The sequence below is a fragment of the Dromiciops gliroides genome, chromosome 3 (genome assembly GCF_019393635.1).
Source record: "Dromiciops gliroides isolate mDroGli1 chromosome 3, mDroGli1.pri, whole genome shotgun sequence".
NCBI classification, from domain to species: domain Eukaryota; kingdom Metazoa; phylum Chordata; class Mammalia; order Microbiotheria; family Microbiotheriidae; genus Dromiciops; species Dromiciops gliroides.
This window is the reverse complement of record NC_057863.1, coordinates 390,232,234-390,247,681: the sequence shown is the minus strand read 5'-3', so window position 1 is coordinate 390,247,681 and position 15,448 is coordinate 390,232,234. Positions and strand designations below refer to the sequence as shown.

General features: G+C 40.4%; 1 protein-coding gene across 1 annotated transcript in view; it reads right to left on the bottom strand.

The window, feature by feature from the left end:
- The window catches only part of GLI2 (GLI family zinc finger 2), a 320,135-nt gene that overhangs the window by 125,477 nt on the left and 179,210 nt on the right, over positions 1-15,448 (bottom strand). The window contains exon 3 of the mRNA XM_043995795.1: positions 919-1,024. Coding sequence (XP_043851730.1) covers positions 919-1,024 — 106 coding nt within the window. The remainder of the gene's footprint in view (positions 1-918; positions 1,025-15,448) is intronic.

Here is a 15,448-nt window from a genome sequence, read left to right as displayed (position 1 = left end):
CAAAATGAATTGAGCTCACTTAACAGCCTGAGATTTTCCAGCCTTCCTGAATTAACAACTCTTGGCTAGAACCACTCATCCTAACCATGAAAATCCTTTAGAGGCTTCCCAGGCAGATGTGAAATTAGGCTTTCACCTAGAAGAGTAACAGGCAGCTGTGTGGCTCAGTGGATAGAGTGCTGGGCTTGGAGTCAGGAAGACCTGAGTTCAAATTCAGTCTCAGACACTTAGAAGTTGCTTAAGCTCTGTTTGCCACAGTTTCTCTTACTATAAACTAGGGGTTACAAATGCACGCATCTCTCAGGTTTGTGTTGTTGTAAGGATAAAATGAAATAATATTTGTAAAATGCTTAGCACAGTGCCTACTGGGGGCTATATAAATGCCAGCTAATGATCTGTCAAGGTTAGAGAAATTGCCTAGGACAGCTTATATCCTTTTCCACCTCTGGTTATAAAAGTAGAGAATAATAACATCACCAAAACATAAAACTTCACATGACTCTTATTAGAAAACTCTCCCACATAAAGCATTCCCATTTCACAGATGGGGAGAAATATGGCACTTAACCTTCTAGTGCCTAGAATAAAAAACAGAATGAAGTTTAGGGGCATTACAAGTAGTTGATTCATATGAAGGCTGCTTCTCAAATACTACAAACACATACACCCACACATATTTCTAATACCAATTCCAAAAGACCAACAGCAGTTAGAAATAAATACTTGTTTAAAATTGTTAACTTTTCCCCCTCAAAGACAGCAAGGAGGGAGAGAACCAAAGTCTGCCAACTCTGTTTAAATTCAGAAAAACGTAATGCCAGCATAGAGATAGATGGAGAGAACATAGTGCAAATTCTGGGTGGGGAAGTTGGGGGTTTGGGGATGGCGAGCCGCCCATAGCCAAGATGCAAGACTTACCCATGAATAGCATGGATAGAGTGAGGTTCGTAATGATATCTTCCCTCCTGATGTCGCATGTCAATCGGTAAGGGAGCGTGGAACGCTGGAAGTAGGTGTTGTGGCACTGTGGAAAGGGCGGGGGGGAGAGGAAAAGAAAAAAAAAAGGAACTTCAAAAACTCTTTTTTTCCCCCTTCCCTTTTAAAGCAATTTTCAAAGGGACTTAAAACTCCTTGAATTTCAGAGCAAGTGCAATACAGGACAAGGGGGCTTCAGGATCCCGGTGCTATCATATACCAGAGAAGTGGAATAAATAAATAATCAAAGACATCCCGAGAAATCCTACATCTTCAACATAAAAGATCTCCAACCATGTTTCTGACAAAGACAAGCAGCTAAGCGCTCTTTGAACTTGGAGAGATTATAGGAAGTACCATGGAACACTAGACTGGCTACGCAAATCAGAGCTGACAGATCCCCATTTCTGAGGACCTCCAACCCAAGCTGGCCTTGGCTGGGAGCAGCTTCGGCAGCACCCTTCTCCAGCATCCGTACACAGTGGAGCGATTAGGCTGGAAATATTTACCTAAGACCATCTGTAATATCAAGCCGCTCACACATAAATGGCATACCCATTAGCAGCCGCCAAAAAAACGTCTGTGGCTTGGCTTCTGAGAAAGGCTCCTAAATTGCTCCTGCTTGTCAGCATTCGCAGCTCTATTTCTTATTCATCTGAGGAGCTCTCTTCATCTTTGATGGAGAGATAAAGTGGTCTCCAAAGGCCCAGGACACCTACGTTGACTTATTAATTCTGTGAGTTTTAATATTTATTACTGACCCAACATGAGATGTTGGGAACCTGTTGGAGGAAAATGCTAACAGGCTAAGGTGATATTCCAAAGGTTATTCTCTCAAGTGCTTATATTTGCCCTCACCTTTCATTCTAATCATAAGGATTATTTGAGAATATCCTTTGCTAAAAAGAAAAATGCCCTCTCTGCGTTCCTTAATATAAGAAAGGCATTTGAAAAATAGTGGGAAATTTTGTTGTTTTGTTATTTTAAACAGAGGGGAGTAAGATCATATATGGACCTATGTCTATAGTCAAAATATAACAAAACTTTCACTGAATCTGTGGAAAGAACATTAGATTAGCAGACTGGGGTAATCTAATTTTTCAATCTTCAGACAATTAAATCTCAGAGCCTCAGTTTCCTTATTGGTAAAAATGCCAGAGTTGGGCTAGATCAAGAATTCTTAACATAGGGTCAGATTTTAATGGAGGTCTGAAAACTTGGATAAGGAAAAAAAATGACACCTTTATTTTCACTAACCTCTAACTGAAAGTTAGATTTTCTTTAATTATAAATTTAAACAACAACGTTATTCTGAGAAGGGGTCCACAGGCTTCACCAGACTGGCAAAGAAGTCCATTACACATGCACACATGCACACACACACACACACACACACACACACTAAGAACTCCTGAGTTAGAGGGTTTCTAAAGTCTCTTCCTTCACTAATGATTGATAATGTATTATTTTTTTTTTAGTGAGGCAATTGGGGTCAAGTGACTTGCCCAGGGTCACACAGCTAGTAAGTGTTAAGTGTCTGAGACCGGATTTGAACTCAGGTCCTCCTGACTCCAGGGAGGGTGCTCCATCCACTGCACCACCTAGCTGCCCTTGATAATGTATTATTCACAAACTAGTGATAATTTTGAATTCTTGAAAATGTTTAGTGACATTCAATTGTTTTACAGAACCAAAAGATTTACATCAGGAAGACATCTTGGAGGCAATATGGTCCATCCATGCCTGTAACAGATGAGGGAAACTGAGGTCCCAAATGTTTAAGTGATTGCTCAAGGGCAATGGGTAAAAGAGCAATAGAACAAGGAGTTGAGCCTTAACCTTTTATGAGATCATTAGGATTTACCAGCTAGGTGGTGCAGTGGATAGGGAGCCAGGCTTGGAGTCAGGACGACTCATTTTCCTGAGTTCAAATCTAGGCTCAGACACTTACTAGATGTGTCATCCTGGTCAAGTCATTTGACCCTGTTTGTTTCATTTCCTCATCTGTAAAAGGAGCTGGAGAAGGAAATGACAAACCACTCCAGTATCTTTGCCAAGAAAATCCCAAATGGGGTCACAAAGCATCAGAGTCGACTAAAACAATTAAACAACAACAAGGACTTAGCACTGGAAGGGAATTTGGAGGTTTTCTAGTTCAATCCTATCATTTTATAAGTGAGGAAAGTGAGGCCTAGAAATGAAATAACCCATATAACTTGAAATATGTTACCTAGTACTCTTTCACAAAGGAAACCACCCAAAATGTTTTCCTAAGAAAGGGGAATACAAGGTATTATAGAATCCCTTACAATTAGCCCCACACTTTTGTGCAAATATAAAGTATTGATAAAGCACACTAAAAATAATTCTAGCTGGTCACAGGACTATTTCCATTTGAAACCTTATTTACACTAATCATTTGATTAATGAATCTCCTCTGTCAGAAATAATACAGGTCTAAACTTCAGCCACTCAGCTCTAGATCACTAGATCAAAAATCCTAGGTCTTGATTAACAGTGGGGTATGACTGTAGCTACAGGTATTTGTTGTTATTGTTCAGTCATTTCAATCATGCCTGACTCTTGGTGACCCTATTTGCGTTTTTCTTGGCTGAGATACTAGAATGGTGGGGGCAGTGAGGTGACACAGTAGATAAAGCCCTGGCATTGGATTGAGGAGGACCTGAGTTCAAATCCAGCCTTAGACATTTGACACTTACTAGCTGTGTGACCCGGGCAAGTCACTTAATCCTCTTTGTCCCACAAAAAAAAATTAAAAAGAAAGAAAAAAAGATAGTAGAATGGTTTGCCATTTCCTTCGCCAGTTCATTTTACAGATGAGGAACTAAAGTAAACAGAGATAAGTGACTTCCTCAGGGTAACAAAGCCAGTAGGTGTCTGAGGCTGGATTTGAACTCAGGTCTTCCTGATTCAAGGCTTAGGAACCTGTCCACTACATCACCTAGCTGCCCTATAGATATCTATAGGTAACTGGAACCCAAATCAGAGAGCAGAAAGAAGGGGTAGGTTGAACCTCCACAGCTGATTAGAACAACTGGCCAAAGTCCATGCCCACAAATCTCAAATGCAAACAACCATGACTGTAGAGTCCAATAAGAGAAAGCCATTGGACCTTAGGTAAGTCATTTCTTTTTCTCATCATCAGTTTCCTCATCTGCAAAATAAGTTGTAAAACGAAACCTTTTTTTTTTTTTTTTTAGTGAGGCAATTGGGGTTAAGTGACTTGCCCAGGGTCACACAGCTAGTAAGTGTTAAGTGTCTGAGACCGGATTTGAACTCAGGTACTCCTGACTCCAGGGTCAGTGCTCTATCCACTGCGCCACCCAGCTGCCCTCAAACCATTTCTAAAGTCGCAATTCCAGCTGTGACATTCCAAGATCTTGTGATCATTGGTCTTCCTTCCAGAGAACCTCAGGTTCCTGACAGTGTTGGAACAGAACTTGGTAATAATGGTGTCGACACCCACAGCCCTGTTCTCAATTGTCCACAGGACATATACAGCCAGCTTGAAGGGACATTGTTACCTCTGAGGAAGGAGGTAGGAATGACAATGCCTTGTTAAGTCACAACTTTCTTTGAGATCCTTTATTCCCTGGGTCCACTTCAGCTCTGGCTGCAGCCCTAACCCTTTATGCCTCATTCACAGGATCATTAAATTAAAACAAAACAAAGTCAAGAGAGAGTTGGGAGGTTTGCTTCCTATGCCTTCCCTAAAACAAAAGGTGAGTCAGTTTTTCCACAAATCATCTTTTCACCCCCTGGTTTGTCAGCAGCTCCTGTTGACATAACACACACATTTTTCCCCCTTTTCTCCTGTTGCATTTTTACTATAATTGGAGATTTAGAAAAGCTGCGTTTTCAGTTGCAGGAACATCTCCAGTCCTTTGCTAGGACATGTTCTTAACCACCTGTCCACATTCCACCGGTTGGCAGGCAAGTATCCCAAACAGAAACTACAATCCTTTCAGCCTTTTGCTGTCTGAACAACAACAACAAACACAAGTCTGTTTTTGCTGTCCGCCTCTTGGAGGGACTCTCTGAGGCTCAGGCCATTTCCCATGGGCAAATCTAGGCTTTTTGAATTCAGTGGAGTGGGCAAATCTGGATTGGGCTTTTGGCAGTCCTGGCAAGAAAAGGCAAGAGAGACTAAAACTCAGCATGGCATGAGGTTGGAAGCCTTTTAGGTTCAACAGCGGACTGCATCTGTGCTGGCTCTCCTGAGTACCTGATGCAATGGAACGATTTTCCTGCCTAACAAATAATAGGACACTGTGGCGAGATTGTTTAGCTCCCAAGAAGGAAGACTTAATAACTAATGGAATATCATTATCACATATCCTTTAGGGTGTTTTCCCCCTCCCCCTTCTGATGAGAAATGTGTGATTCTTGTTTAATATCACATGACATACACCTATTAAAACAAACAAACAAAAATGCCAGCCATTGTTGCTAAATGATGAGGCCTTCTGGGTCTGCAGGAAAGCAGAATGGAGTGATGTCGACTTGATTTACTTACATAACAGCCGTGCTTTAAAATTTTTTTACTTCAAAACTTCATGGTTATACATGAAAAAGCATGTATAAAAGCACATATATGTACACTTTCCATGGAAATATTTGTCTTCTTTATGAAAGGTGTGCAAGCTAGGGATGAGCCTAGAAAAAGTGTGATCTAAAGGGCTTCCCAAGTCTTGTCTCCCTAAGCATCTCACCCCCATCACTGACCTAATAATGCCTGAAATGCCACTTCTGGGGTTACTGCTTTTGTTCCCCCCAAAATAGGATATATCTGAAGTCACATCAAGCTATTATCTCAGTATCCTGATGTCACATATCGTGGCTTTAGATCATTTTGATGGGGAGAAGGGAAAATAAAAAACTTAGAGCAGGGGTTCTTAGCCTGCTTTTGTGTCACAGACCCCATTATCAGACTGATAAAATCTAAGGACAACTTCTCAGAGTAATGTTTTTAAATACATAAAATGCAAAAGATTACAAAGGAACCAATGATATTAAAATATAGTTGTCAATTTTTTTTTTAAAGTTCACAGACCTCAGGTTAAGAATCTCTGGTCTAGATCGTGGGGTGCTCTCTGGGAGGGCAGGTTTGGATGGGGTACCAAAGCAAAGAACCTGGTGCCTGAGGGAGTCAATCAGGGAAAACACAGAAAAGAAAGGACTAAAAACCAACTTAACCTACACTTCATGGTTGTCCCCCAGGTCAGTGCTTGGAGTAGCAAATGTCAGTCAACAAAGCATCATCCATTTGAACTGCAGGAGATCAAAGACATAAGACATATGACCTGACATTGAAGAACTCATCACGGAGCAGGGGAGACACAAAGGGTGCTCACAGAACATCCCATGATTCAGTCCACATGCAATGCTCTAGGGGAAAACTGCATGAAAACTGGGCTCTCTGGAATGTAAAACCTGAGACAGTTTCAAGACTCACTACTTACGGTCCTTAATCTTTCATGAGTCTTCAGAGACCACCTCCTTCTCCATTCAGAGTTCTCACTGTCTACATCACTCCTTTGTCAGTTCTAATCCCTGTGACAATTCTCAGACTGTTGTTTAGTATTCTGTTTAATAGTTCACATCCATCATGCATGTAGCTTGCTTTATTTTTCCAATTAGATTGTAAGCTCCTTGAGGACAGAGAGCATGTCTCACATGTCTCTATATCCCTCCATGGCACTAGAATAATAATAAGTATACAGTAAGAACTCAATAAATAATAGATCCTTATTTTACAGCTTATGAGACTGTTCCTTTAATCAACAAGAGTTCTTAACTTTCTTTGTGTCATGGACCCATCTGACAGTCTGGTGAAGCCTATCGATTCCTTCCCAAAATAAATCCTTCTTTAAATAATGGAAGGAAATGATAAATTCCATTAAGAAGTTATTGCAAGTAAATATGTAATTTTCCCCCATTCAAGCTCAGAGACCCCCTAAAATCTATCCACAGACCCAAGTTAAGAAGCCTTGTTCTGAACGTAATGCTTTCCACATAGTAGGCATTTTTAAAATGCTTGCTAAATTTAACCTAATGGAAGTAACAAAAAACCTGCCTCTGTATGGATGAAGAACTCAAACAATAAAGGTAAGATAAGTGTTATGAAACCCACTGCAGAGAAAACCATTCTCCAAAATGGCCACCTTGATTTATCAAATTTGATGGGTTATTTTCAAACCTCTACCTGGCCTGAGAAGGCTCAGTTAAAAAAAAAAAGCCAAAAAGGATAGAGTTCAGGTCTGGGTCAAAGGAGCCCAGACTGCTAAAAAAGATCGTTTCTTGCACAAGACTAAATTCCTGGGGGGAAATTAATAATAATTGCTATAATGACCCTTTGCATCTGCAGAACACACTTCTGAGAATGGTTAGAAGTGCCCTGCAGATATTATGCTATTAACTCTTGCTCCAAACCTGGGAGGGATATAAGAGGGTACATATTATTCTGCCCATTTCATAGATGAAAAAAACAGATTCAGAGACAGGAGGGGAATTGCTTTATGAGACCTTGTGAGTCAGCACCAAAGTCAGCATTCAAAACTTGTTTTCTTTGAATCTGTATGATTGGGATACCAGTCTGAACCGTTGTTAATGATAATAATAATAGTTTAGTAATTGGGTTTTCAAGAGACTGCATGGCCTGGAGGATTGTGTGTCAATCTTGGATTCAGAAGATCTGCCTCTGACACATATTAACTGTATGATCATGGGCAAATCATTTAATCTCTCAATGCTTCAGACAACTTTCTAGAATACAGATGAAGTTAGCAAAGAGGTAGAGGAACTTTATACACAGGGTTTCCCCACACTAATGAAATCACAAGTCTGAACATTAAAAAATGGCTTGCTTTAGGGTTATAAAGCACTTCCCCATGTATTATCATATATTTTTTTTTCGGTAAGGCAATTGGGGTTAAGTGACTTGCCCAGGGTCACACAGCTAGTAAGTGTTAAGTGTCTGAGGCCGGATTTGAACTCAGGTACTCCTGGTATTATCATATATGATCTTCACAACCATTCTTTCAGGTAGGTAGTATAATCAGTCTGTCAATAAGCATTTATTAAGCACCTACTATATACCAGGTACTATGCTACAGGCTAGGGATTGTAAGGCAAAAGATAATCCTTTATTTCAAGGAGCTCACAGGCTATAGGTATTAATACTTATATTTTACACATAAAAAAAAAACCCGGAGTCTTGAAAAAAGTGAGTCACCCAGTATTACATGGCTAGTAGGTGACTGGGCCTTGACTCAAACTCAGGTCTCTTTGATGTCTAGCTCAGCACAATTGTTTCATTCTTGTTTTTGTATCTCTAGAACCTAGCATTAAAAAGGAGATGAATGTATGTTTGCTGAATTGAATTGAATCTTTCCACTAACTCATTCTACATCATCCATGGTTCTTTTATTTTGGATTTGTAATATTCCTTGTTTTCTTTTGCCATGTTCAATTATCTCCTCTTGACCATCATTACTCAGCAACCTTTCCCTCTTAGAGGTTTGCTTCATCCATCAATATCAAGAAGTCAAAATTCTTCTTGTTGCAATATTACAGCCCCCACTCCATTCCTAGGTCACTGTCCCTTTTTTCTCAAGACATTCACTACCTGGAAAATAGATTTTTCTCTAAGACAACCCTTATCCATATACTGGGGAATTTCAATAAATGCTATTGTAGCCTCAAACAAGCTGACCTCCCAGGTTCATTGATTTCCTAATTTCCATGATCAACAACTTATGTCTATTCAAGTTATCATTCCTCACCTCCCACCCCACCCCCTTCAATCCTTTCTCTGACAGTTAGGTGGTGCAGTGAATAAAGTGTCAGACCTGGAGCCTGAAGACTCATATTCATAAGTTCAAATCTGGTCTCAGACTCTTACTAGGTGTAAGACCTTGGGCAAGTCACTTAACCCTATTTGCCTCAGTTTCCTTATCTATAAAATGAACTGGAAAAGGAAACGACAAATTGCAAAGAAAACTCTGCTCTCTAAAGAAGTGACTTTTCTCCTTGCAAAGGCCAAATCTTCTACCTTTGTTCTCAATTATTTGTGTGACTGTGGTTAAGTTAATTTAACCCCTCAGAGTCTCAGTTTCCTTTCATGAAAAATATGGGATTGTACTAACAAGGTCAACTCCTCTTCCTGTGTTCCTAGCACCATCCCTAGACATCTTCTCTGGAAACTTGTGCCATTGGTCACTCCCTTTCCTTCATCTTTAATCTCTCTCTTCCTATCTACTAGCTCTTTTGCTGATGTCTGCAAACATATTCATGTTTACCCTCAGCCTTTTAGAAACCTTTACTGGAGCTTTCTATCTCTTCAGATTATCATTGTATTTTTCTCCTTCCTTCCACCGACAAAATCCTAAAAAGCATTTCCCGCCTCCCCCAAGCCATGATCCACATGTCCACCAAGACTATTCCTAAGGCAGAGAGGTATAAATTACAAAGTTCTCAGCCTGGTATTTGAAACCCTTCACAATGTGACCACCATGGCTTTCTGCTACAGTGCAGTGTCTTCCCATCTCAATATACGTACCCAGTGGAATCCATCCCAAAGCTATAAAGTAAGTAAGCACAGTTTGCTTTGGGAGCCTTTGGTGTGATACAGTGGAAAAAACACCAGTTCTCAATTCAGAGGACCTAGGTTCAAATCCAGCTTCAAACAGCACCTCTGTAACTTCCAGCAGGTCATAGCATTTCTCTGGGTGTCAGTTTTTCATATGTAAATGAGGAGGTTGAATTAGACAACCTCCTTCTGGCTCTAAATTTATGACCCAATGATACTTTCCCAGAATTTCTTTGATTATTTCTATTTCTGATGAACCTGTCCAATGTCCATTCATGACGCCAGCCTCATGGCCCATTCACCCAAGGAATAGCTAGAAGCCAGAAGTCCTGATTGGAAAGGATTTGATAATCTTTGTTCAGGTGGCTGAACACCAGGACACAAAGACTGAATATCCTTTGTGACACAAAGGGTTAGATCTATACTGGTAGCATCTTGGGCACAAGTCAGTGAGGAAGATATTTGGGATCAAGCTTCTTAGAGCCCTTAAAATTATGATTAACTAATGACAACCCACTGTACCTATTTCTAAGGACATCCCAGTCAGCTTTGACATCCTACAAAATTTTATCTTTCACCCAATAGAAAGAGAACTTTAGATTTTTTTTTTGGTGGATGCTCACACTTGATCACTTATGGTCCCTCCTAAGCCTGTCCTATGATCCTCTGAAATTAAGTGAAAAATGAAGGGGCAGGGCCATTAGGTAGTGCAATGGATAAAGCATCAGCCCTGTAGTCAGGAGGACCTGTGTTCAAATTCAGCCTCAGACATTTACTAGCTGTGTGAATTTGGGCAACTCACTTAACCCTGACTGCCTCAAAAAAAGGGGCATAAAATAATGGGGGACAGCCTGGTAGAGGGGATAGACAGCTGGCCCAGGAGTCAGGAAGAGACTAGTACAAGTCCTGCTTCTAACAGGTGTTGCAATATGACCCTGGGCAAATTGTGTATCCTCATAGTGTCCCAGGTAATTCTCTAACAATGCAAGGTGCAGAGGAGGTCCCGATAGGCACCGGTATAGAAAGTTTCTCTCAAAGAGCTATCTTCCTACATCAAGGAAATCACAGATCCAGTTTAAAAAAATTTATAATTATATAGTACTTTGATTTCAAAAGTACTTTCACATCCAATATAGTAATAATTCACTTTTATGTAGCACTTTAAGTTGTACAAAACACTTTAGTCACCTCACAACTTTGTGAAGTAGTACACACATTATTATTCCCATTTTACAATTAAGGAAACTGAGGCTAAAGAAGTTAAGTGACCTACCAGAGGGATACAGCTAGTAAGCAAAGGTTCTCTGGCAACAAGGCCATTGCATGATATTAGGTTGATTCTCCCATATTCTCTTTTCCCCTTTTTTAAGAGTATAATTGTTCAAGACCTTAGTGCCCACCAGAGCAACCTGTTCTCCCCTGTGAATATATGTAACCTCTTATTTCTACCCCATATTCTCTTATCCCAGATCTAGTCAGGTTGGAAGTTTCTTCCCCTAGAATTTTCCCATGAGGGAACTAGACCTAAACTTAGTACTTCAAGGTGGGGCCAGATACGTTCTTAGAGATGCTGGATCTCTGACCTTGAACTAGATATTGAAGAGACAAGGATGCTTAGTTCCAGATCTGTAACTTAAGCAACTGTATGACTTTGGATTTCCTTCAACTTTGGGAGTCTCACTTTCCTCTTCTGTAAGATGCAGACAATACTATTTCTTCCCATTTTCCAGATCTATAGGGGCAAAATGAGTCACTAATATGAATGTGCTTTGAAATCTGTCAAGTGTCATACAATTTCAAGGTGTTATGCCAGAGCTCTAGGCTCTTTCCAAGCCTTTAGGTTGCAGAGAGAGTGTTGATTTGCATTGGTCAAGGGAATATCCTAATCGAGGCACTCCCCATACCAAGGAAATCACAGATCTAATGTCTCTCTCTATGACAGTAGTTTCTATGACATGCTAATGCCATCCTGTCCATGGAGATGTTGGCTCTGGAATGGATGTCTTCAAGACTTGGCATCCTTTGAGAATGAAGGAGTAACTATCTCCCTGCGGAAGAGATGGCCTTGGAGCAGCTCAACCACTCACATAACCTGTGCTATCTGGGGACTTGGGGAGTTTCTGGATTACCCCAATAGCTTTTGGGGTTCTCTTTCTTGTTTACGATATAGACCATTTTAATGTAGCTTGACCTGGAAGGCTTTAATGAATGGAAAAATGGTTTGGCAGTATTCCAAAAGGAGGCAAGACATTTCCTTCAATGCCTTCTGTTCCCCCCTGCTGGACTCTCAGCTGCTGTCACCATGTCCTCTGACAACACAAAAATATACAAACAATACGATTTGCTCCCTCTCCTTCAGCAAAATCCCCAAGAGAAGCTTGTAAACATATGTTAGTGATTACTTTGTGGTCCAAATGATTCTTCTTTCCTTGCCCTGGCCCCTGGTTTTTATGGGGTTAGGTGAGTTTGTAAGTAGGCATTTTGACAAAGTTTATAGCACCCCATCACCCTGCTGAGGAACATAGCTCTTGAAGTACAAGTTAAGACTATCTACATTCTTAATGGCATACTCTAGGACTCAGATCTACACATCCTACACAGAATCACAGAATTTCAGAGTTGGAAGGGTCCTCAGTCGCCACCTAGTGCATCCCCTGCTGAAATGGAATCTCTCCCTACCACACACCCAACACTGGTCATCCCGTTCTGCTTTCAAGACTTCCATTGAACAGGGATCCACACCAGTTCCACTTAAGGGCAGTTCTAATTTTTTGTAAGTTTTTCTTGACCTAAACCAAAATCTGCCCTTTTTTTCAGCTTCCATTTGCTACACTTGGTTCTAACCCCTGGGACAAAACAAAACCAGTTTTATCCCTCCTTACAAGCCTGTCCTCTAAATATTTGACTGATGTCTCTTGGGTCATCTATTCTCCAGGTAAAATGACCCCAGGTTCCTCCAACCAATCCTCACATCCAGTCTATAAACTCAAGGCCCTTGACCATCCCAGTCATTTTTCTCTGGACAGTGACTGGTGCTGTGCCACCCTGAAAGGAACATAAGTCTCCAGATGTGAACTGACCTGGGCAGCATACAAGAAGATTATCATTTTATTCAACTTGAAAGATAATCCTAGAATAAAGAGATTCCCATTGTGCTTTGACTCATTCAGATTATATCTGAAGTATTATATTAGGTTCTTCAGAATTTAATTCACATTGGGATTAGCATGGCCTCTGTGCTTGTGGGATCTGGAGAATTAATTAGTCAGTTTAGGTTAGACCTAAAAATTAATCAAGATGCCCATGGTTACAAATTTTAGCATGAATTAGGGAAGATATAGATCTGAGTTGGAATCTGAAGTCATGTCTACCTTACTTCAAGCCCTGTGTCCTACATACTACACCACCCTGCCTCTCCAGATGGTTTAAATTAAAGCACCCAAGATTATGAAGAAGTCAAGTAAGAGATATAACCAGAATCCTTAGGGGAAAGGGTACATAGGGTCTAGTCACAGCCACCCAAAGGTCAAGGATCAACAGAATCCAGTAAAGACCTTGGGTGCTAAGACAGATGGAAAGAGCAAGAGTTTGACCCCAGGACTTAAGACATCATTACTGCAAGTTCTTGCCCCTTTTGGCCCTGATCCATGTATCAAGGTAGCTCAGGGATGCTAAAAGGAGAAAGGTATTTTATATAGGTTAGTGCAGGATCTCACTGATTGGTTCTCACCTCTAAGGTCACAGGCAGAGAGAAGCCAATTGGGAAGGTTGAATGAGAGATGAGAGTTTCCAGGCAGATTCCAGAAACAGACAGGGATGCCAGGCCAAAGAAAGAAAATGGATAAGGTGGAGGCAGACAAGTGGAGAGAGATTTTTTTCAATAACTAGAGCTCACCATAAACATGTAGGTTCAGTAAAGCCCAGCCATTTTATGAGAACAGAAAGTTTTGGGGCACCTAGGTGGCACAGTGGATAAAGCACCAGCCCTGGATTCAGGAGGACCTGACTTCAAATCCAGCCTCAGAGACTTGACGCTTACTGTGTGACCCTGGGCAAGTCACTTAACCCTCATTGCCCTGCCAAAAACAAACAAACAAACAGAACAGCAAGTCTCTTGACCTCTCTTAGACTTGGTTTACTCAATAATAAAATGAGGGAGTTGAACTAGATGACCTTTAGGGTCCCTTTCATGTTTAAATACTATGTTCCTATGGTACATCTCACTGCAGATTATACCAAATTCAAATTATACCAAATGCATAAATACTAGCAATAGGTTTACCTGAGCTCAAGCATACCTGTAACAAACAAGTATATTTAAAGAGTGTCCATTCAACTCATGCTAAAACTTTTGGATTTCAACTAGGTACTCAGAGTATTCCAGTTAATCAAAGGCAGAGGTAAACAAAACACCTGGAACCCCAGAAGGGAAGCCCTTGGATACCAAGCTCTTAAGCCAGCAGTTCAGGAAGAGGGGAAGGGCAGGAAGAAGTAAAAAGAGTTGGCTTGATATGAAATGAGAGTCAAGCTGATCCATTCACACATTGTTTTCATTGTGAGTTTTATGGTTTTTTCCTTATTTTAAATAAAAAAGAATCCTTACTAAATCATGTGCTTCCAGCAGGAAACACATACACACACACACAGCACCATATGCCATTTCAAAGAAAAAGCTTTCTTTTCAAGTTTCTGAGGCAGAAACTCTAAGATGGGAAATTTCAGTGGATAACCATCCTCTTCTTCCCCTCCTCCCACCAAAACATGCATTGTGTTTCAAGATCCTTCACAGAGAGATGAAGAGAAACAGAATGAGACACAGAAAGTGGAACAAAGAATATGCCAGGGCAATACATGTCTGCCTTTTCCATTCTGGGAAAGGGAGTGAGGGTTTGGGGGAATTTTTCTATTGTTACCATGCCCCCAGTTTAAATGGTAAATTCTACTTGGCTGGTGGGTTCCTGAGTGAGAAGGAAATGGTTTGGGGTGGGGGGGGTTGATGGTCCCAGTATAATCATCTCATTGTTTAAGTGAGTTGAGATACTGAAAACACACAAGAAAAAACAACTTCTCTGAAAGCAGGGTCCAAGTGAATGCACCATTAATAATGGTTATGGTAAATTATTGGTGAAGAGAATAAGGTTAAGGGTCAGAGGGAGTCTCAGACAAAGAACCAAGAAAATTGGGTCATTGAAACATGACCAGGCAAATCACATCAGAAGCCTATGGAATTCTCTTCAGATGAAGTCACGTATTATTATTACAAAGCATACTAACTGCTTTGTAGGTAGAGCAGGTATCAGAACACCAATCTGAGTCACTGTCCTCACTGGCAAAATGGGTGGGTGGGTGGGGCAAGGGGATAGGAGAAAGTAAAAACAAATACTTTTATTAGAAGCCTAGTTCAAACTTGGTAGAAACCTTCACTATATTAATATGAGGGTTTATGTGATTTTTTTCTCAAAATTTAGTTAAAATAGCAAATACATATATACTTTAAAATTTTGCCTCAACCTATGATTGCAAAAGTGTATGGGACTCCATATTTATGAGAATGATTTGAACTTATGCAAAATATTGAAAGAAAATAATCTCCTAAGTAGAATACAAGCTCTTTGAGGGCAGAGACTTTCATTTTTGTCTCTGTGGCCTTAGCATCTAGCACAGTCCACGTCACCCTGTAGATATTTAATAAATATTTTTAAAAATTGAATTGCTATATCATACTCTACAAAGAACTCAGGGCTGCCTTACACCTAAGCTGAAGATGGATTCCTATTTGGTATGATTTGAGGGAGAGTGAAATGGACCTCCACATAGATATATGAGGGCCTTTATGTCTGAAATATCACCAGTGGAGATTTG